General features: G+C 36.6%; 1 protein-coding gene across 7 annotated transcripts in view; it reads left to right on the top strand.

The window, feature by feature from the left end:
• Nucleotides 1–23,991, top strand: part of LPGAT1 (lysophosphatidylglycerol acyltransferase 1) — a 65,803-nt gene that overhangs the window by 37,194 nt on the left and 4,618 nt on the right. For all 7 annotated transcript variants that reach the window (XM_012781671.3, XM_075997078.1, XM_075997077.1 and 4 more), the window contains 3 exons: nt 3,948–4,043; nt 8,257–8,530; nt 11,869–11,995. In XM_012781671.3, the coding sequence (XP_012637125.1) occupies nt 3,948–4,043; nt 8,257–8,530; nt 11,869–11,995 (497 nt within the window). The remainder of the gene's footprint in view (nt 1–3,947; nt 4,044–8,256; nt 8,531–11,868; nt 11,996–23,991) is intronic.

The raw sequence follows: 23,991 nt of genomic DNA on the forward strand, positions 1-23,991 counted from the left end.
ATAAAGGCAGTATTGTTTAAGAGAGAAGAATAAAACTGGTCATTGAATTAGGTGATCTTAGGGATCTTTAGCTGGAAGAAAATAAGGTCAATGTTATTTTGGATTTCATTTACAAAGTGAATTGAAAGGGAAGACATTAGGCCCATTTTATCCAGGCTATGTTTGAATTATTGATTTTATGTTGCTTATATTGATAACTAAAAATGTATCTATAAATTGAGTGGGTTTAAAAAAAATAAATTTTGTCTTTAGTATTAAATAATTATCACCTTAGAAATTAAAGAGGTTATGTTCATGGAAAACTAAATATATAAAAAGTGTAAGGCCGGGCGCGGTGGCTCACGCCTGTAATCCTAGCACTCTGGGAGGCCGAGGCGGGCGGATTGCTCAAGGTCAGGAGTTCAAAACCAGCCTGAGCGAGACCCCGTCTCTACCATAAAAATAGAAAGAAATTAATTGGCCAACTAATATATATATATATATATATATAAATCAGCCGGGCATGGTGGCTCATGCCTGTAGTCCCAGCTACTCGGGAGGCTGAGGCAGGAGGATCGCTTGAGCCCAGGAGTTTGAGGTTGCTGTGAGCTAGGCTGACGCCACGGCACTCACTCTAGCCTAGGCAAGAAAGCGAGACTCTGTCTCAAAAAAAAAAAAAGTGTATAAAATTGATGGGGTTGATGTTTGACCTAAAAGTAAATAAATTAATAGATGTTCAATAAGTGCTTAGTAGTCAAGATCAGTGCCTATCCAGCCTTTTTACCTTGCCAGTTTGTTTCCAATGGTCCAATATTGTTGGAACTGTAACATCAAACCTTGCTGCTAATTGTTGGATGCCAGAGAGTTTCCAAGTCCAGCTTCTGTAGTTTGAGCAGCGTTGTTTGCGTGACAAATGCAGGTTGAGATGGATCCACTTCCACTACAGCTTTCCGCTCATCATTATCCACCTTGGTCTCAGGTTGCCCATGTGGCTCATTTTCAGGATTATAACCACCAGAACAGAACTTCTCAAACTGTTGACATACTGTACGTTCATTAGCCACATCCTTCCCAAACACTTCATTGATGTTTCTAGCTGTCTGTGCTGTGTTGGTTCCATGGTGGAACTCATATTTGAAAATGACACAAATTTTTGACTTATCCATGGCTTCACAAAAATTGCTGTTAAAAAAATTTGGGCCGGGCGTGGTGGCTCACGCCTGTAATCCTAGCACTTTGGGAGGCCGAGGCGGGCGGATTGCTCAAGGTCAGGAGTTTGAAACCAGCCTGAGCGAGACCCCATCTCTAACAAAAATAGAAAGAAATTAATTGACCAACTAAAAATATATATACAAAAAAATTAGCCGGGCATGGTGGCGCATGCCTGTAGTCCCAGCTACTCGGGAGGCTGAGGCAGTAGGATCGCTGAGCCCCGGAGATTGAGGTTGCTGTGAGCCAGGCTGATGCCACGGCACTCACTCTAGCCTGGGCAACAAAGTGAGACTCTGTCTCAAAAAAAAAAAAAAAAAAAAAAAAAATTTGAAAGATAAACACAAGCCAAAACTTGCATTTAAAAGATTGAGGGGCCGGGCGCTGTGGCTCACGCCTGTAATCCTAGCTCTTGGGAGGCCGAGGCGGGCGGATTGCTCGAGGTCAGGAGTTCAAAACCAGCCTGAGCAAGAGCGAGACCCCGTCTCTACTATAAATAGAAAGAAATTAATTGGCCAACTGATATATATATAAAAAAAAATTAGCCGGGCATGGTGGCGCATGCCTGTAGTCCCAGCTACTCGGGAGGCTGAGGCAGAAGGATCACTCAAGCCCAGGAGATTGAGGTTGCTGTGAGCTAGGCTGACGCCACGGCACTCACTCTAGCCTGGACAACAAAGTGAGACTCTGTCTCAAAAAAAAAAAAAAAATAAAAGATTGAGGCTGTACCTTCACAATAAAAATAAAACAAGAAATGTCAAAGTGAAATGTTAGAGATATCAACTGTTAAACATAGTACTTAAGGAAATCAGGCATTTCATACTTAATAACCTAATAGTAACACTCTTTAGTCCTTGTAACAACCAAAATTGTCTTGCCAAATTTCTATACTCACCCAATGAAGAACCATTGACCTTATTATAATTTCAAAAGGACATAAAGAGTGAAGTTACTTATTTAAATCTCTCTAGTCTAGATGATGTTTTGATATTTAAAAAATTCGTACTTCCAGATAAAGAATAATTGATGTGGACCAATTTTGTCTCTTAAGAAATAACAAAGTGACAAACCTATCAAACATTAGCAGAGTTGATGTAGGCATCTTGTGTTTACTGATCTTTTCTTTTGAGGAATATGAAAAAGGATTAATTGTATTTTCTGAATGTGCCAGTATCTTTTTAATAAATGTCTATGAATTGAAGATTCTTATCCTTTTATAGCAATTTAAAGATAAAACTAAGAATTTGTATTTCTATCAAAATAACTTTATTAAATGTTTCATAAACATTTATTGGCTTGTAACATTTTCCCTAAAATAAGTTAGATGGAGTTATCCATATAAATCTCAGAAGATAGCTTGGCTATCCTACTGAATTTGTTTTAGGTGATCCTTCTAACTGATAGTAAATCCACCATAAATGAAAGATTAAACATAAAGGCTAGTTATATTAGTGTTGATATTTTAAACCCAGAAACCAATAAATTGTAGCTACACTTTATACTGATTATAAAGCTAAAATGTTTTATAGGTTGAATCCCCTGCTTTTTGTTTGTTTCTTGGGGCACTTTTCAACAAGTTTCATTTAGTTCAAATCTCAGTTTATTTAAACAAAGTACTATAGTTGTCGCTGCAGAGCAAAACAAGATTGAAAAATGAGATGCTGGTGATTATTTTACTCTTTATTAATTGACTTGGGGACTTAGTTCTTCACTTGGCATGTGTCTTTATTTTTTTAAAGTAATGTGATACAGTAAGTTGATGGAATGGGAGTTGTGTAACTGAAAAACTAAGGCAGAAGCTGTAATATTATATTATTAATATCTGTGGGCTTTTATAAAAGAAGCATATGGGTATCAATGTTTTGGTGTTTTCCTTATATGTAAGTTCAGTTCACATAATTTGGTGCTTAGAGATGATGTTTACTACATTTATTATCCCCATGAGAAACCAAAGTAGAGCTCATTGCATTCTTGATTGAGGCTGTAGCTTTCACTTTATTTAAGGCTTATAAGAAGGAATGCTACTTCCTCAGCAGGAAAGAACAATTAACCAATTCATTAGTTATATCCTGTTTATACTTTTAATTTTTAAATTTGCATGAAATGAAGTCTTCTACTCTTGATATAGGCATTAACTCTTGTCAGTAATGAATAATATTTTTGTAGCTTTGTATTGAGGCACTATAAATATTTTTATTCTGAGTATGACTTTCCATAAACTAACAAATATTCTTCATAACATAAAAGAATGTGTAAATCATTCTCTTATATTAGTTTTTAAGTGTTTTATTTTCGACATTGACTTTTTATATATTAGCCACGAAGGTACACTCACATTTTATAAAAGTTCTGTGCTTATTAATTAAATGTATAGCTCTCATTTGATAACTCTCACCATTTTATTTTATTGTTTCAAAATAATTTTATAATTTGTATAAGAATTGCCAGAGACTTTATTTAGAGGAGAACAAATTTGAAATCATTAAGTCCAAATTTAAGAAGTTAATTCTTCATTTGTTATACAGTGTAATGTATATACCTGTGACTTAGGATTTGAAGACTTGGAATCAAGACCTATAATGTTTCATGTAGACTGTATTAGTAACTGTGCTGCATTTGTATAATAGAAATAGCATTAGATTTAGGTTAATTAAGAGTATGCTTGAATGATTATATTTAAAAGTTGGAGACTTGGCTAGACCATAAGTCAGATTTCGTCTATCCAACCTTAAATTATGTTTTGCTTTTAAATATTTTAGGTTGTTGCTGAAATGATGTGGTTGATGGATCATATTTTTAAGTACACAAACTTTGGAATTGTTTCTCTAATTCATGGAGACTTCTTTATAAGACAGGTAAGTAATGAGCATTTTTTTTCATGGTGATAGCCTGGTCAAACTGATTCTTGATTATAAAAAGAGGTATAACAAAACCAATTATAATGGGTTGGGCCTGTTCTAGGGTCTCAGGGAGCTCTTCCTCTGAATCTTTGTTCCCTAAACATTTATTGCAGTCAAATTTGAATATGCATAAATATTAAAATGTTTATAATGCGGATATTCTAATCTCTTCTATCTAGAGGGTTACAATTCAGTTTAGTAAACATTTTTCAAGTACCTTGCACATTCCCTGCTCTTCTACTTTTTAACTATGTGAATTGGCCAAATTACTTAAACTTAATTTGAGAATAATAGATAACACCCCCAAGATGGTTGTTGTGGAGATTAAATGAAGTCATACATGTAAAGCACTCAGAACAGTGCCTGCTACCTTAAGATCATTTTCATCATGATTACCACTATCATTATCTATATTATCACTATTATTTGCATTTATAAGATACTGTTGTATGATATAGAAGAGATCTAAATTACTAGTAGAGAGATCATTAATTAATTAATATAATAATAATAAGAAATGTTTTGGGAATTCATAGTAGGAAAAGTAAGTACATCAGATTTCTGTGAATCATGAAAAACTTTAGAGAAGATGATATTTGGCATAGATCTTTTTTTTTTTTTTTTTGAGACAGGGTCTCACTGTATTGCCCAGGCTAGAGTACAGTAGTGCAGTCATAACTCACTGCAACTTCAAAATCCTGGGCTCAAGGCTTGAGCAATCCTCCTGCTTCAGCCTTCTGAGTAGCAGGGACTATAGACTGGCACCAGTGCACCCAGCTAATTTTTCTATTTTTGGTAGAGACATAGTCTCCCTATGTTGTTCAGGCTGGTCTTGAACCCCTGGCCTCAAATGATCCTCCCGCGTTGGCCTCCCAAAGTGTCAGGATTACAGGCATGAGCCACTGTGCCCAGCCTTGGCGTAGATTTTAAAGAATGGGACAGATTTGATGGAGAAAGGTGAATTGGGAACGGTCCCAATCATTAGAAATAATTCAGTATAGGAAAAAGAATCATAGCCTCTTTTCAAGTCAGTGCTACATTAGAGGGATTTATCTGATATGTATATGTAATAGTATCACATGCTTTATTTTTTATGTATGGTAATGCCACACTTATTTGGTGTTTATATACTTAGCAACTTTAACCTGGATTGTGCAGTGCCTTGCACATAATAAGTACTTAATGAATAACTGGTGAATCTGATTAAGCCTATTCTAAGAACCACAAATTCAGAAATAAGCTGGAAATGAGTAGAAAAACTTGTAAGCTCTGTGTGAAAATAGGTGTCACAAAACACGTACTTTACTCCAGATAGTTTTATGTACAGACATATTTTTGTTTTTCACATGCTGTGCAATTATTTCTTTGGGAACCCTCATTGGTTTTTCTGAGCAGAGAAATGGATAGAAACACAGACTGGAACCTGAGGAAGAAGTGGCAATGGAGATTGGCCACAAGGTCAAGACAAAATGAACAGTGATCAGAGTGACTTAACAAAGAACCTATCCTTTGAGAAGGCAGCAGAACCAACAATTGGAAAGCTTAGCAGTCTACAAAAATAAATAAGTGAGACCCAATCAAATTAAAAAGCTTCTGCACAGCCAAGGAAACTATCACGAAAGGAAACAGACAATCTACAGAATGGGAGAAAATATTTGCATGTTTACACATCTGAAAAAGGGCTGATAACTAGAATCTATATAGAACTCAGGAAAATCAGCAAGAAAAAATCAAACAACCCTATTACAAAGTGGGAAAAGGACATGAACAGAAACTTTTCCAAAGACAGAATAATGGCCAACTAACATGAAAAAATGCTCAACATCACAGGGAAATGCAAATCAAAACCACAGTGGGGTATCCCTTCTCTCCAGTGAGAATGGCCTTTATCAGAAAGTCACAAAACAATAAATGTTGGCATGGATGCGGAGAGATACACTGCTGGTGGGACTGCAAGCTAGTATAACTTCTGTGGAAAGTAATGTGGAGATACCTCAAAGAGCTACAAGTAGAACTACCATTTGATCCAGCAATCCCATTACTGGGCATCTACCCAAAGGAACAAAAGACATTCTGTAAAAAAGACATCTGCACTAGAATGTTTACAGCAGCACAATTCACAATTGCAAAGATGTGCAAACAACCTAAGTGCCCATCAATACATGAGTCGATTAATAAAATGTGGTATATGTATACTATGGAGTACTACTCAGCCACAAAATCCAGTGGTGATCTAGCACCTCTTGTATTATCCTGGATAGAGCTGGAGCCCATTCTACTAAGTGAAGTATCAAAAGAATGGAAAAACAAGCGCCACATGTACTCACCATCAAATTGGTATTAACTGATCAACACTTACAGTAATTATATTCATCAGGTGTTGGGCAGAGGGGAAGGGCATATACACACCTAATGGGTGCAGTGTGCACCATCCGGGGAATGGACACACATGAAGCTCTGACTTGGGTGGGGCAAAGGCAATATATGTAACCTAAACATTTGTACCCCCATAATATGTTGAAATTTAAAAAAAAGAAAAAAAAGCATAGCAGTTTAGTACAATCCAATGGAAAACCTAGCTGAGCCCCTTACATCATTTTCAGTTTAAGAAAATTTCTGCATTCATAATGTAGTGTAGTTAATCCTATTGATGATCCTCAGACAAGAAGAAGCTAAATTATACTAAATTATTGTTATACTTCGAAGAGATAAAAATGGAAAATAATATACTCCAAAATATTTTCCTTGTTATTACAATGCAAAGTTTTGCATGCTTAAAGACTACATTTCAAAAAATTCATTTCTAAAGAGCAACATTCTTTTCCCATCTAGATTAATAATAAAAATCTATAACATGGGGGAGCTAAGAAAAAAAATCTCTTGGGACTTTGCTACTAGACCATTTTAATAAGATTTTCCAAGAATAGTAAAAATATTTGTAGTCTTGGGAATTTAATACCTATCTTAATCATAATTCAATTCAGTAAACTAGCTAAGAAAATGTCTTATTTGGGATACATTTACTCTGAAGACTGAAGGCATACTAATTATTTTGAGGAGCTTCTATAATTGTGTTGGCTGGAAAATAATTAGCAAACTGAGCATACTGAAAGGAAGAAGCTTTGTGATATTTAATTGTAAGTTTTGGGCCTTCCTACAAATTTTTATGGATTCTTCTTTGCAGTCTTCAAGTCATCCTCTTTTTTCACCTTCCTTCACAGTTAAGATCAGTCTATCAGAATGTCCTGGTTGCTTTACTTTCAGTTTTTTCCCTGAATGTACCAATTTCTCATCAATACACTATAATTAAATCTCATCAGAGTCCCTTGTGTGGAAAACTGCAATAATGGTCTCCCAACTTATCTCCTGTAGTCTTTTTGTTACAGGAGCCAGCAATTTTTTTAAAAAAATATAAATAAGATTATGGCACTTCCTTGTTCAAAACTATCCAAAGATGTCCCCTCCAAAACTATCATTCATGCACTGTAAGTATTTGGTCTCCACCTCCCTCTGCAATTTCACTGACTTCACCTACCACTGACTTCCTCATTCATCACAAGTCCGCCACTCTGGCCTTGGTACTGTTCTTTACACGCCAAGGTTCTTTACACCAAAGGGCCTTTGTCCTTTTTTTGCTCATCCCCTGGAATATTCTGCCTCTCATCTTCACATGGCTTATTCCCTCACGTTATCAGCTCTTTGCTCAAACATCACCTCCTCACAGCAGCTTTCCCTGACCTTCTTTACCCTCTCTTTCCTCTTACTATTTTCTTCCTATCATACATCACAATTGAATTTACACTCCATAGTTACTATCTTCCCAAACTAGGGTATAAGCTCCATGAGGGACTCTTATTTAGGACTCTAGCCCTAGTGTCTAGGGTAGTGCTTGGCAAATAGTAGGCACTCAGGAAGTAGTCACGGAATTGATGAATGACTGAACTGTCAGGGGCAGTCAGAACAATTTCCTTTTTCTTCAGAAAGATTTATTTATATAAGTGCTAATAACATCTCTCTTTTTACCACTGTGTTCAAAAGGGAAATAAGTGGAGTGGGGAATCACTATTCTATTCTATGATTGGATTTTAATTTAGAAGCTGTTACTTCTAATTTTATGGCATTTTAATTTCAGATGTACCTGTACTTACTACACCTGTGTACTTTCTAGGGAAGATCTTATCGTGACCAACAGCTGCTACTTCTCAAGAAGCACTTAGAAAATTATTACAGAAGCAGAGGTCGAAAATGGATTGTTTTGTTTCCAGAAGGGGGCTTCCTCAGGAAGAGGCGAGAAACAAGTCAGGCATTTGCCAAGAAAAATAACTTGCCATTTCTTACACATGTCACTCTGCCAAGGTGTGGGGCAACAAAAATTATTCTGAGTACACTTGTAGCACGACAGGAAAATGGAAGTCCCGCAGGAGGAGATGCTAAACAATTAGGTATGATGGTTTTTAGCATTTTTTTACCTTGTTGGAATGAAAGGATTTTCTGAAGTTCTAGAAAATTATAATTGTTTTTTATATATATTTATAGTTTTTATATATATTCATATATATTTGTATTTAAATATATATTTATATAGATTTTTGTTAAACAGAAATAATAATTAGGGAGAAGATGAAACTGTAATTTTTAAAATGTTTCAGTGTACAAAAGTAGTCCGTGCTTACAACAATTTATTCAAATAATACAGAAATGTGTAAAATCAAGGTGTCTTTCTCCTGCCTGCAATAAACATTCTGTAAATATCTTTACGTGCTGGTGGAACTATTGCTATAGTACAGATTCCTAGAAGTGGAATTGCTAGGTTAAAAGATATACATATAGGAATGACTTACTTGAAAAACTAATCATAGATATGCAAATGCAAGTAATAATGATACATGTATTTATTTATCAAGTTTAGAAAGTTTTTTGTTTTTAATATAAAGAATGAATTTTATGTGGTTTGATGGTATTTATTAAGAGCCTTAAAGTGTTAATAAATGATTCAGTTATTCCACTGCAAATAATATTTATCAAAAGGAAATAATATGAAGTGTAAGCAAAGAAGTTTGTCACAGATTATTTCTTTTCTTTTTTTTTTTTTTTTTAAGACTAGTCAAATGCAGTAGTGAGAAGGGGGGAAGTAGTAGAAGAAGGAATTCAGTCTGTAACAGACTGTGAACAATCAAGTGAGATAACTCACTACCTTTGGACCAAGCCACGGATATTTCTAATGGCCAAAAATTGGAAATAGCCAGAAGGGAGAATGGATAAGTAACTATCAAATTTCCATGCAACAAAATACAATACAGCCATTACAAACAGTGTTATGGAGAGTTTTTATTGCCTTGGGAAAATGTTTATGCTATAAGGTTAATAGAGTGGGGGGAATATACAACTATTATGAAAACAATTTGAGCTCAAATCTGTAAACAATAAGGCAGTAGGAAATAAGTGAAAAGAAAGATACCAAAGTATTAAGAATTTTTCTCTGAGTTGTAACATTATGGATGATTTTTTCCCCATTTATTAATACCTTCTGAATTTTCCATTTTTTAAATAATGAGTATATATTATTTTTATCACTAGGAAAAAATAAATCACACTCAAAGATGCAACTATCTTGGAAATAGTCTGGTGAATTGTAAAGTTTTGCAGAAGGTATTTATGCCAATAGCTTGAACCAGTTTATCTAAGATACTGCTATGAAAATTTGGTTATAAATTTAAAAACTTGAAAGGCATTTACTAGGCTTATTTCCTTTGTAGCATCTTGCAATTTTTTAAAATATTCTTTAGATAAATAAGAATTGAAGTGATTGGCCCTCAGAAATATGTGTTTTTAAATGCAGTAAGGACCAGATATAGAAATAATGCCCGGGAGATTTAACTCGTTTTCCTTTCATTTGTTTTTCTCCAAGCAGCTGCTTGGCAGTCAGCTCTCTTAATCTTTCGTCATCTATTAAAAAGACAAATTGAGAGTCTTTTAATAGAAAAAGAAAGTTCAGAATAGCTTCACTGCTGGAGAGACACTGTGGCAATGTCAGCCAAGCCAAAGCTTGAAGGCAAATGTCTTCCAAACAGGATTAGTTGCTCTAATAAAGACTGCTGTTTTAAAATAGTTCCACCCAGTCAATACCCTGTTCTAGATCTCAAAGGTAGGGGAAATCGTCATACTGATTGCATAACAGTGAAGAAAAATGTTTTTTTTTTTTCCCTTTGGGAGATAAATAATTTCTCTGTATAACCAAAGCAGAGTAGTTTATTTTTTATCCTACCTTAATTAAAAATTTTTATTCTAGCTCTTTAGAAAAAAATCATAAGTATACCTAATAACTAGTTTTACCTGCATTTTACTATTTTCTTCTGTATGTTTTGGTATTTTGCATTTTATTTTCGTTAGTGTTCATATTCACAAGCATTTTATTCCCTGTAAACACAAACCATGCCTATGTTTAATATGTGATCTATATACCTAGATCAAAATTAAGTTTTATCTGATTAACTTTAAAAGGATTAGTATTTTTTGTTGTTTATCATATGATTTAACAGATATTAAACTGAACTGGTCATTTTTTCAGTATCATTTTATTATAAAAATATTCAAACAAAAGTTGGAAGAAATTTACAGTAGATATACATGAGTTGATCAACTAGATCTTATAATTAACATTTTAATATATTTGCTTTATCACATCTCTCTCTATCCTTCTATCCATCCATTAGTCCATCTTGGTTTCTTCTTTTTAATACATCTCAAAATAAGCTGCAGGCATCAGTTTACTTTATTCCTAAACACTTCAGCATGTATCTCATTGGTAGCTGTCCTTTAGCAATACCTCTTATTTAAAAATTAATTTTTTTACTAGTTTCTTTTTTGCTTGTTTTTTCTTTCTTCACAATGTTGTTCTAAATCTTTAAAGAATTTAAGGCCAGTTTTAATATTTGACATACAAAAGTAATATATCACTGGTTCCTAGCACACATTTGGACTTACGCTTGAAAATTAGTTTTCTTTTTTCTCTTCAAACAAAGACTAGACCATTGCACTTTAAAGTTAGGCTATCAGCAGACTCAATTCTTGCTCAACTTTATTCCATACCAGGAATAAAAACACTATGCAAAGGATCAAACTAAACCAAACCTCCCTATCCCCTCTCCACAATAGCAGTTACCTGTTGTACTTTACAAAGGGAAGGAAGGTTTATTGCTTTATTTATATATATTAATAACTTTTGCTAAAATAGGGGGAGTTTTTTTTTACTTTGTTTAAACGAGCAGCAACTGATAATGTATGTCCAAAAGGTGCTTAATTTTATTGCCATATTCCAGTATTTATTAATGTCTCCCAAGTGTCATGAATCTTGATGTTTATATTGTATTAGATTATATTTAGTGAACATACTTGCTTTGAAGTCTGTTTTTCATTTTTGTGATATGATACTTTAGTTTCTGACTCTCTCATAGGCCAGTTGTTTTATAGGAGTGTTAAATATAAATTAGACCTTCGTAGTGCATAATTATATTGAATACTTGAATGGTGCCTGTCCAGTGAGTAATAATGTTCTGTTGTTTATTAATTTGTTTTGAGGTTTGTCCATTTTATAACATAATAGACACTGCTTAATTTCATCTTAAGTGCATTATAAGACAATAACACCAAGGTTTATCCTGTTTTCTTAAAGCAAAAGGTAAATTGATATGCTTTACACTACTCAAGTAAACTATGTTATTTGCTGCAGATAATATAAAATTTGATCTAATATTAAGCTGTTTTTCTTCTTTGTTCTCAGGCAGCAAATCAAAGGGCCTCCAGTGGATAATAGATACAACTATAGCCTATCCTAAAGCTGAACCTATAGATATTCAAACCTGGATTCTTGGATACAGGAAACCAACAGTGACACATGTACATTACAGGTAAAAATTCTTTATTAGTATTCAGGGTATATCCAACAATACTACCTCAAGACACTGCGAATGTTTTAATATTTAGTTTTTAGTCAGTGGAAATAGTTCACTCAAAAATATGAAAATATCAGTTGAAGTAATTTTTTTCACTGAGTGTTAAACATGTCTACAAATAACATTCTAGAGCCACTATGATTATTTGATTACCTAAAACTTTTGAGTAAAAGTCAACTTAAAGAGCAAACATCAAGGACATATATATACACACACACATGCATGCACACACACATACTCAGATTAAGAAGATATGTATTAATAGAGATAGAATTGTTTTTTTCTTTTGAGACAGAATCTTGCTCTGTTGCCTGGGTTAGAGTAGAGTGCTGTGACGTCAGCCTAGCTCACAGCAACCTCTAACCTCTGGGCTCAAGAGATCCTCCTGCCTCAGCCTCCCGAGTAGCTGGGAGTACAGGCATACGCCACCATGTCCAGCTAATTTTTTCTATATATTTTTAGTTGTCCAGCTAATTTCTTTCCATTTTTAGTAGAGACAGGGTCTCGCTCTTGCTCAGGCTGGTCTGGAACTCCTGAGAAATGGCTAAATAAAATGTTACATATTCTTCAAAGGTATATACTAAACAGATTTTTATATCTGACTGCGTGACTTCTTCACTAGATTGTCTAGTAGTCATCTCTGAAACTGAACTGTGGATTTTCCTAAAAAGATACACTCTACCATAGCCTTCACCAGCTCATTATAGTTAGCAACTCCCATCCTTCCAGTTGCTCAGATCAAAACCCTTGGAGTCATCCTCTTTTTCTCTCACATCCCACATCCAGTCAGGAAATCCTTCTGGTTCTAAATTCAGATATATATCCTAGATCTAACCACTTCTTCTCACCCTGGTCCTAGCCACCATCCCCTCTGCCCTGCTCCTAGAATACTGTGCAACCTCCTAATGGGTTACCCTGTTTTTACCTTTGTCCCTCTAATGTCTATTTCCAACACAGTATCCAGAATGATCTTTTAGAAATCAGATTGTGTCAGTCTTAGGCTTAGATTTTTTCCATCATGGCTTCTCACCTAAAAACCGAAGTCTTATATGTAAGGCCCTGTTTGATCCGTTCCTGCTCTCTGACCTTATCACCTGCTTCTCCTCTTTATTCACTCCCCTTTGGCTCTGCTGTCTTCCTTGCTGTGCTGAACATGCCAAACATGTCCCCACCTCTTGTTCCTGCTGACTCTTTCCTCCTCCACAAAGAGTCTTCCCTTGGAAATCATGATTAATTCCCCCTCCCTTTAAGTCCGCTCAAATGTCACCTTTCACCCTGCTTAAAATTGTAGTTGTTCCCCTCAGCCCCGTATGTGTAACAGTGGCAGTGAGATGATTTTCTAAGTATATTTCTTACATTTGAGAGTTATCAAAATGATATTCAAAGCGCATTCCACAGAGAGAATGTCACTTATTACATACCAGAATTAAGTTCTGAAAACCACATAATAAGAGAGGAATCATAAATCATATTTCATAAATTAAGATGCATATTTTGTCACATATTAACATCCCTAAAATTGGGAGACATCTTAAAATCAATATAATAAGGCATTGGTTATAATTTAATTGGCTGTTTGGCAGGCAGCACTTCAAACAAATAAAAGTCTAAAAGATAATTGCTGTTCCTTTCCCCTCCCCCACAGAAAAAAGGCAGGCAGCACAGTGACCGCCTTATAGTTGGCATTCAACTGTTGACAGGGGTTGCCTCTAGGGAGGGACTCTTTCTTCTCATTATACTATTGGTGGATTTTGGATTTTTTTTTTGTAATGCACATCTAATTCTTCAATTAAAAAATTGACTGAAAAAAGAAGTTACCTATAGAATTTAGAATTTTGATGTAATTATTTGAATAAATGCATTATAAGCATTTTATCTGGTAGTTATAAAAATATAAGTTCACATTTATAATGCATGACATTTAGTAGATATGAAATAGACTTTTCCCTTTTAAATCAAGTATATTGAAATATTCAAATTACATAGTCTAGATTCTTCTATTCTAGTGTTTTATCCATAATTTAAAATTGAGCTTTTTTTTTTGAGACAGAGTCTCACTCTGTTGCCCAGGCTAGAGTGCCGTGGTATCAGCCTAGCTCACAGCAACCTTAAACTCCTAGGCTCAAGTGATCTTCCTGCCTCATCCTCCCAAGCAGCTGGGACTACAGGCATGCACCACCATGCCCAGCTAATTTTTTTTTCTGTATATTTTTAGTTGGCCAATTAATTTCTTTCTATTTTTAGTAGAGACAGGTTCTTGCTCTTGCTCAGGCTGGTTTCGAACTCCTGACCTCGAGTGATCCACCTGCCTCGGCCTCCCAGAGTGCTAGGATTACAGGCGTGAGCCACCTCGCCCAGCCAAGAAATTTTTTGTGTTACCTTAGTATATTAGGGTTTTGCAGAGAAACAGAAGCAGTAGGATATACAGATGGTCCTTGACTTACGATGGTTCTGTTTATGATTTTTTTGACTTTACAATGGTATAAAAGCAATAGCCTTTCAGTAGAAACCATACTTAGAATTTTGAATTTTTTTTTTGTTTGTTTGTTTTTTTTTTTTTTTTTAAGTACATCCCCCAAAGAGGATGAATTTTGAATTTTGATCTTTCCCTGGGCAGCAGTATGCCATGTAATAATCTCTCAAGATGCTGGGCAGTGGCAGTGAGCCCTGCAGTATTCAGTACTTTATTATAAAATAAGCTTTGTGATAGATGATTTTGCCTGTTTGCTAATGTAAGTGTTCTGGGCATGTTTAGGATAGGCTAGGCTAGGTTGAGCTATGATAGAAATTCAGTAGGTTAGGTGTGTGTATTAAATTCATTTAGACTTTTTATGGGTTTATCATAATGTAACCCTATTGTAAGTCAAGAAGCATCTGCATATAGCTATACAGAAAGAGATTTACTAATGAAGGATTGGCTCATGTGATTATGGATGTTCAGAAGTTCCACGATTTGCTGTCTGTAAACTGGAGGCCCCAGAAAACCTCTGGTCAAGTTCTAGTCCAAGCCTGACGGCCTGAGAGCCAATGGAGCCTATGATGTAAGTCCCAGTGCAAGTCTGAACATCCAAGAATTGAGGAGCTCATGGTGTAAGTCCTGGTCCAAGTCCAAAGGCCTGAGAATTGGGTTACCAATTGTATAAGTCCTAGTCTAAGTCTGAAAGCCCAGGAAACAGTAGCACTGATGTTGAAGGACAGCAGAATATGGGTGGCCCAACTCAGGCAGAGAGAGTGAATTTGCCCTGCCTCTGCTTTTTTGTTCTACTTGGGCTGTCAATGGATTAAAGGAGGCTTAGCCATCTTGGTGGTGGGCAGCATGTACTGTACTCAGTATATCAATTCAAATGCTAATCTCTTCCAGAAACACCCGTATAGACTTACCCAGAAATAATATTCTATCAGATATCTGGGCATCCTTTAGCCCAATCAAGACTTAACCCAGACCATATAAAATGAACCATCATACATAGTAAAGAACCAAGATAATAACAGATAAGGCTAATTTACTGTGATATTATCAATATATGAACCTGGACATAATATGATTTAGAAAATGTTATAATCTGGCAAGTGATTGGAAATAAACATTGCAAATGAAGATCTCTCTCCCCACCTCCTTGTCTTTTTCATTTTTAGTCTCTTCAAGGTCTAGCAAAGTACCATTGGCTTTCAAAAAATATTTTTTATTTTCTAATTCAATTTAGTTTTGTTGGAAGTATTATGCCCCCAAATACAAAAATTTTAGGGCTTAAACTTTACTTGAACAGTGATAAGCATAACTTTACTGAGGATCACTTTTATCTTTTAGTCATTAAATCTGAGAAGTGGAAAGGCTACCTAGAGCTTTTCATCTAACCCTTTCATTTAACTTACTTTCCCTGACCATGAAGGGAAGCAGTGGCCTACGCACCGAGTACTTGCCATCCTCCCGCCTACACAAACTTTATCTCCGAGTATGTCTCTAGGTTTCCTACCTATAAAGTCTTTGGAAATATCTGCCTTGGTTTATCCCCTGTATTAAAGTAGTTAAATGTTTATATCTGAGTTTATGATTTTTACTTTCAGATAACTGACTGGTTTTTTAGAAACCTTTCTGATGGTTCCATGGGGAACCTGTACATACTACGTTTGAGTATGTTGTTAGGCCTGAGCGGCTTACCTCAGGATAACGGCTCAAAGTAAAACTGGGAATTGAGTGCTGAGAGATATTCTGCTATGTTAAATTTGACAGTATCTGTTCTTGTCCATAAATCTATTTTTTGTAACAAGCAGTTTCTGGATTTCCAAGTTATCCTTGTCACACTAGCCGAGGTAGTGTCAGTTAACTATGCCCATGATATTGATGGCTTCCCACAGATGGCACCGAGTAAAGTTTTATGGTGGCAGATTCCTGTAAATGTAGTTCAGCTCAGCAAACCTGAGTTCCCACTAAGGACCAGGCGCTGATTTGTACATTGGATATGCAAAGATGAGGGTAGCACAGTCTCATAGAGGAAACAGCCATATAAGAAAATAAAGAGGGATTGCTCAAGGTCAGGAGAAAAGTATAAAATAATAAAAAAAATAAAAATTAAAAAAAAAAAAAAAGAAAAGAAAGAGAGTACCAACTGATAAGTATAATCCTAGACACAGTTACAAAGGACAGAGTTGGCACTGAGAAAGAATTTTTAACTATCTAGGAGAGGAGGAAGAGGAAGCTGAAAGAGGACAAGGGTTTAAGATAGACAGATTCTTATCTGCCATAGTGGGAAGTCAACAAATAAATTTTAAATGGGATAATCTGGAAACAGTGGTATTAGCATTAGCATGTGTATAAACTATATGGGGGTAAACAGCAAAAGAAACAAGAGTTGGAAGGGGCTGTGTCTGGGAAACAGGTATCGGAGGAGGGACAGTATAGGGCCGTTATTTTTCATTGTCGACCTTGTAGTACGCTTTGACTCTTGAAAATTATATGTTTATGGCCGGGCGCGGTGGCTCACACCTGTAATCCCTAGCTCTCTGGGACGCCGAGGCGGGCAGATTGCTCGAGGTCAGGAGTTCGAAACCAGCCTGAGCAAGAGCGAGACCCTGTCTCTACTATAAATGGAAAGAAATTAATTGGCCAATTAAAAATATATACAAAAAATGAGCTGGGCATGGTGGTGCATGCCTGTAGTCCCAGCTACTCGGGAGGCTGAGGCAGGAGGATCCCTTGAACCCAGGAGTTTGAGGTTGCTGTGAGCTAGGCTGACGACACTCACTCTAGCCTGGGCAACAAAGTGAGACTCTGTCTCAAAAAAAAAAAAAAAATTATATGTTTATGTTACTAGGTTAAAAATTTTTAATACTATGTCTTGGTTCCTTTTCTATTGCTATAACAGAGTACGAAAGACTGGGTAATTTGTAAAGAATAGAAGTTTATTTCTTAAAGTTCTAGAGGCTAGGAAGTTCAAGGTCAGGTGGCCATGTCTGGTTTGCTTCTGATGTGGACCTTGTGCTCTATCGTAACATGGCAGGCGGCATCTTGGGGTGAGAGGGGCACACCTAGAGCCAGCTGGCTTTTATAACAGACCCACTTCATGATAACTAATTCAATCCCATGATAACCCATTAATCCATTAACCTTCGATCCTCAACTCCCTGGCCGCAGATCGGTATTGGTTTGTGGCCTTTTAGGAGCAGGGTCTCACAGCAGGAGGTGATCAGCAGGGGAGCAGACAAAGCTTCATCTGTATTTACAGCCACTCCCCATTGCTCACGTCACTGCCTGAGCCCCACCTGCTGTAAGATCAGCAGCAGCATTAGATTCTCGTAGGAGCCCAAACCCTGCTGTAAGCTGCACACGTGAGGGATCTAGATTGTGCTCCTTATGAGAATCTAATGCCTCATGACCTGAGGTGGAGCTGAGGTGGTGATGCTAGCGCTGAAGAGTGGCTGCAAATACAGATTATCATTAGCAGAGAGGTCTGACTGCACAATAAATGGAATGCGCTTGAATCATCCCCAAACCATCCCTCCCACTGTCTGCAGAAAAATTGTCTTTTCTGTTTGCAGAAAAATTATCTTCCATGAAACCTGTCCCTGGTGCCAAAAAGATTGGGGACCACTGCATTAAACCATGAATGGATTAATTCATTCATAAGGGCATGACCCAGTCACCTCTTAAAGTCCCCACCTTTTAATACTGTTACATTGAGGATTAAGTTTCAACATCATTCAAACCATAGCATCCTCCTTAATCCTTTTAGGCAAAACTCAAATGATACCTTTTCCTTATATCCTGTGCTGTATGTAAAAATGTACATTCCTTCATTTAGACTCACACGGCAATTCTTGAAACTCCTTATACAGCATCTATCATATTCTGGTTGTTTACTTTTGTTATTCTTCTGCTAGATCATTAACTTTTGAAAGCAGGAACCATTTATCTCAGAATCTCCTTCAGTGCTTAGTTCCTTGTGTGAAGTTGACATAACTAACTTGAGGGTTTAGCCATGTTGTCTGTTGGCTCACATTTTGGAGTCTTGGCATAAAAATTTAAATATTCTAACTCAAATAAGGTGGTACCAGCTGCTAAGCACTACTTTTTTTGAAAGTGTAATTTCTTTTTTTTTTTTTTTTTTTTTTTTAAACCCAATTTGAGAATCTCAAAAAGTGTAATTTCTTGTAGTGCTCCTAAATCTGATCTGTAGATTTTGGTAGAATACTCCGTATTTAAGACTATTCTGGATTATTGATAAGAATTTACGTTTCTCAAAAATTAGCTAATTTTTCGTTTGGAAGGCTATTGGTACTGTGAAGGTTTATTTCTGATACGTATGCATTTATTTATTTAAATATGATAAGAACTCCTCATTTGATTCCAAGAGGACTGGTATTCAATAAATTTAATCCTTTGCCATATTAGGGGATTAGTCGTTTTAACATTTTAATCTTATGGTGACCAACCAATCAGAGTAACAAGTAGATTGCTCGTGAGGGAGCATTTGCTCTGCCCTCCTGGCTGTCTCTTCAGGCAAGAGAATATCCAAGCTATTCTGGGCAGATGGTAGGGTAAATTCTCTGCCAACACACAGCCCCACCTCTGTGCTAACCCCCATTTAAAGAGATAGATGCTTCACCAACCTCATCACTGTTCTTTCAAGAGTTCAGTTGGTAAACCTAAACTCTCTCTGTTTACTTCAGCCTTATTTTTAATGTGAATTTTTTTCCTCGTAAAGATATTTTAAATACTATTTTGAGATCTTCTTTAGCCCTTTGGTTCTTGCTAAGTTATCCTTAGGTTGATTGGGCCTGGTTTTATATTAACAGAAACTAAATTAATCTTACACAACAAAATGTATACTACAAGCATTATCTGATGTGATTCAACAAGTTTTTATCTCTGTCACAAAGAGTACCTGTTCCGTGCTAACCACTGGGCTTGTGGCCTTACTAGACCCAAGAAAACTTTATGGAGGACTTATTTGTGCTAGTCCTTAAAGGATGATAGATAGAATCTAGATAGGTAGAGATGAGAGTGGTAGATTTGTGGGCAAACAATGTGCAGTAGTACTGTATGAACAAACACATAGAACTGTGGAAGTGTAGCACATGTGTAGGAAACAGTAAGTAGTCTGTAATATAACATGCATAAAGGGAAGTTGTAGGAAATCAAGTTGGAGAGTTGAGTTCAGATTTTGGTTTATCTTAAAAGTCAAGCTAAATATTTGTATCTCTAAGTAACCGAAAGCCCAATTCAAACAGTTAGGCTCCTATAACTAGATATGCAAAACAGGACAAGTTCTGTGATACGCTCAGTCTGGTGACTGAAGCTCAGTTTCTCCCTGCTCTACTCTCCTCTGCATGTTGGTTTCATACTCAGCCAATAGCTGAGTGGGTGTCCCAGAAATTCTAAGCCTCATACTTCCCATGAAAGATAACAACAAGAGGAAAAGTAGATTTTATTTTTCTTGTGCTCTCTTAAGATTTTTCCTAAAGCCCCATTAGTGATAACTTCCATTATCATCTCCTTGGCCCTAATTGGTTCTGAGCACATTTCTAGAACCTGGTACCTGTGGCTAAGAGAATGGTGTCTGATGACAGGCTCTGACATGGGTTTCTTAATAGGAAGGGTGCCAGGACTATCACAGTTAGCTGAGTGATAACAGATTGGAAAGACATTTGCTTTGGGTGGATTTATTTTATTTTTTAAAGAAAAGCTGGAGAATCTTTTCTCTTGGTGAGAGATTCCTAAGAGTGGTTGCATACATAAACTTTTTATACTAAATATTGTCAAGAAGGCAGAAATAATATATTTTTAGGAGTCAAAAAGTAATGCAAATATTTGGCTGCTACTCAGTGTGGTAGAGGTGAATAGTTTAAAACGTTCTATTAATACTTACACTGCAAACCTGTGTTAAGATACTATTAAATTATCTGTAAGTTAAAACTCAGTAATTTGTAATACCATTTTCTTTAAAAATAAAATCTGATATTTTGGCCGGGCGCGGTGGCTCATGCCTGTAATCCTAGCTCTCTGAGAGGCCGAGGTGGGCGGATTGTTTGAGCTCAGGAGTTCGAAACCAACCTGAGCAAGAGCGAGACCCCATCTCTACTATAAATAGAAAGAAATTAATTGGCCAACTAATATATATAGAAAAAATTAGCCAGGCATGGTGGCGCATGCCTGTAGTCCCAGCTACTTGGGAGGCTGAGGCAATAGGATTGCTTGAGCCCAGGAGTTTGAGGTTGCTGTGAGCTAGGCTGACGCCACGGCACTCACTCTAGCCTGGACAACAGAGTGAGACTCTGTCTCAAAAAAAATCTGATATTTTAAGTTTTAAATTTATATCTTAAATTTTAAGACATACCTCTAATATCAGAATGAAGTTAATTTAAAGACATTTAAATTAGAGGAAAGAGAAAGAAACAAACAGTTAAATTTCCTGTGTAGCTCTGAGCACCTCCCTTGTGCCCAGAACTGTGCTGGCTAAGAGTTGTGGGGCTTTATTCTGCTTTGAGTCAGCCCCATGCACACATACATGGTTCAGGGGTCATCCAGAGATGTGAGTGGGGCTCATACTCGGAGTTTATAGCCCCTACTCTGTGCTTACTCCTCTCTGGATTCCTTACTTTGAAGCTGCCATGGTCACCCTAATCTCTGTCCTCGATTCTTCAACCAGTAAGACTTACCCATGTTTCTGTGTAAGTCTTAGCCTCCCTGCATAGCACTAACTGGGTTCTACTCTCAAGTGAAAAGCTATAAAAAATGAGAAATGCACCCAGTGCCATACCTGTCTTCCCAGTGCTGACTCTCCAGTATCTGCCTGCTCTTAGTCACTCTCCAGTGCCATCCACTAATTATTTTTTATGTTTTATCCAGAACTTATCACTGTTACAGGAAACAGAACTCTCTTATTTTAATGGATATTAAAAGTCATAGGGAGAGTTTCAGCTACATCTCAACTCTTAAGGGGTGAGAGAATAGGTTTTGCTTTTAAGTATGCCCATGTTTGCTTTTCTGGACTTTTACTTTTAAAGTAATACTCCATTATACCAAAATGATTGTAAACATAGGCACCAAAATCACATGGCATTACTTAAATATAAGATGTTTATGGTTCAGAATGTTCTTATTAGTTAATGTTGAAATGAAAGCACAATGTATCTTTATTCTTAAAGAGAACTCATGGATGGATCCCCAAGAATATATCGTCAACCTGGCATAGAAGAGTTGAGAAACAACACTAGCCATCCTCTATACTTAGAGCCTTCTGACTTTGTTATTCTCCAGTTTTAAAAATCTTTCCATAAAAGACATTCTCATAAATTGCTAGTGGAAATCTAAATTGATACAGTCATTTTGAAGACAGTGTAGCAATATATTTCAGAATTACTAATGCATTTACTTTTTTATTTTTTTAGTTTTGAGAGTATTATTTTTTGAGACAGAGTCTTACTAGAGTGCGGTGGCGTCATTATAGCTCACTGCAACCTCAAACTCCTGGGCTCAAGCAATCTTCCTGCCTCAGCCTCCCAAGTAGCTGGGACTACAGGCATACACCACTATGCCTGGCTAATTTTTTCTATTTTTAGTAAAAATGGGGTCTTGCTCTTTTTCAGACCGGTCTTCAACTCCTGATCTCACCCAGGAGTCCCACTCATTCACACAGTGAGGCATATCAGAACCTGAGGTGGAGAATGTAGAGGGGAAATTTTTAGTTTGAAAAGAGATCTTTGAATTACTTAGGAGTATAGGTTTTTTGTTTTTGTTTTTATTTTTGAGACAGAGTCACACTTTGTTGCCCAGGCTAGAGTGAGTGCCATGGTATCAGCCTAGCTCACAGCAACCTCAATCTCCTGGGCTCAAGCAATTCTACTGTCTTAGCCTCCCGAGTAGCTGGGACTACAGGCATGCACCACCATGCCCAGCTAATTTTTTGTATATATATTTTTAGTTGGTCAATTAATTTCTTTCTATTTTTAGTAGAGAAGGGGTCTCGCTCAGGCTGGTTTAAAACTCCTGACCTCGAGCAATCCGCCCGCCTCCCAGAGTGCTAGGCGGAGTTTAGTTTTTAAAAGGACTAATAAAAATATTAGCCTGTAGGATGATTTTATGTACTGTAAGCATTTCCAATATTTATATTTTCTCTTTTTAAAAGTTAAGATATTCTTTAATTCATCTTTCTGTTCACTATTCAGAGCAGGGGAAATTAAAGTTTTAACAATAAGGGATGATAGGGGATTTTAGAGGAGCAGGCTGAAAATTGAAGTTTCTGGACCTTAGGACCACATACTCCATTGAACTATTTGGCCAACCAAAACACTTCTATATTATTACTTTAGAGCAATGTGTTATGTTTTGGGAAATAGAAAGATGATTAAGAATGGAAGAGTTATTTTCCATGTAAATAAAACTGTATTTTGGTTACCTTTAATCCTTTTAAATTTTGAAAGCAAAATTTTAATCAAAACCATATGAGTGGGAAGGGATGGGTATATACATGCATAATGAGTGTGATACACACCAACTGGGGGATGGACATGCTTAAAGCTCTGACTTGAGGGGCGGGATGGAGGCAAGGGCAATATACATAACCTTAACATTTGTACTCCCATAATATACTGAAAAAAAAACCATGTGAGTTTTTGAAATTGATTTTTAATAGAGTTTTCATACCACGCACCTTTCTTCTTTACTCTCTTTTTCCTGTCCATTCATACTTAAATTTGGATATTAAAATACCGCCAATGTGATATTTAAATGTATAAATAACAAGAGAAAGGGATCTGATTATAATGTAATTCATAAGTAATGTTCATTTCTGATTGTTTTTTCAAGTTACATGCAAATGACTATGCCATGAACAATTTTAACACTAAGTGGTTTTTTTAAGCTGTAAAACCACAAGGATGAGAACAGTGCGAAAGACAATGGCAACAAAATTTGGGCCAAAAGCCAACCTGACTTATACCGTAGAACTTCCAAACGGCTGGCAGCACGAGTACCTGTAGAAATAAGGTTGAAAAAACATTACTAAATTTGGAAAGACTGCTTGAAATCTGTTTAAGAAATGCTCAGAGCCCCCAAACCCCTACCCTGCATCCCACAGCTGGTGATTATTCTTTCCCTACCCTGGTAGATCCTGGAATAAATTTACTTGGGAGAAGGAAATTGAGGCTCACTGGACTGAGGAACAGCAGGTCCAGCTGAGGCACAGAGGTTCCATAACGAAAACAGTGTGGTAAAGCCATGTCACTGTGCCGCGTGCTGAGATTCCAGCCCTCCTTTCTATCTCACCAACTCCCAGAGAGCTAGCAGTCAGGCCTTCAGCTGTCCAGGCAGGACATTAGAGGCTCTGTCTCTGGGGAAGGGGTTGAATTCTAGAGGAAAGACCAGTTAAACAGTGCAGCCAGATAATCCTCAGTGAGGCTCATGGGCAACAGATTCTACTCATGTGCTGAGAACTTTCAGTCGCTATGTAGTC

This window comes from Microcebus murinus, chromosome 23 (assembly GCF_040939455.1).
Source record: "Microcebus murinus isolate Inina chromosome 23, M.murinus_Inina_mat1.0, whole genome shotgun sequence".
In the NCBI taxonomy this organism is placed as follows: domain Eukaryota; kingdom Metazoa; phylum Chordata; class Mammalia; order Primates; family Cheirogaleidae; genus Microcebus; species Microcebus murinus.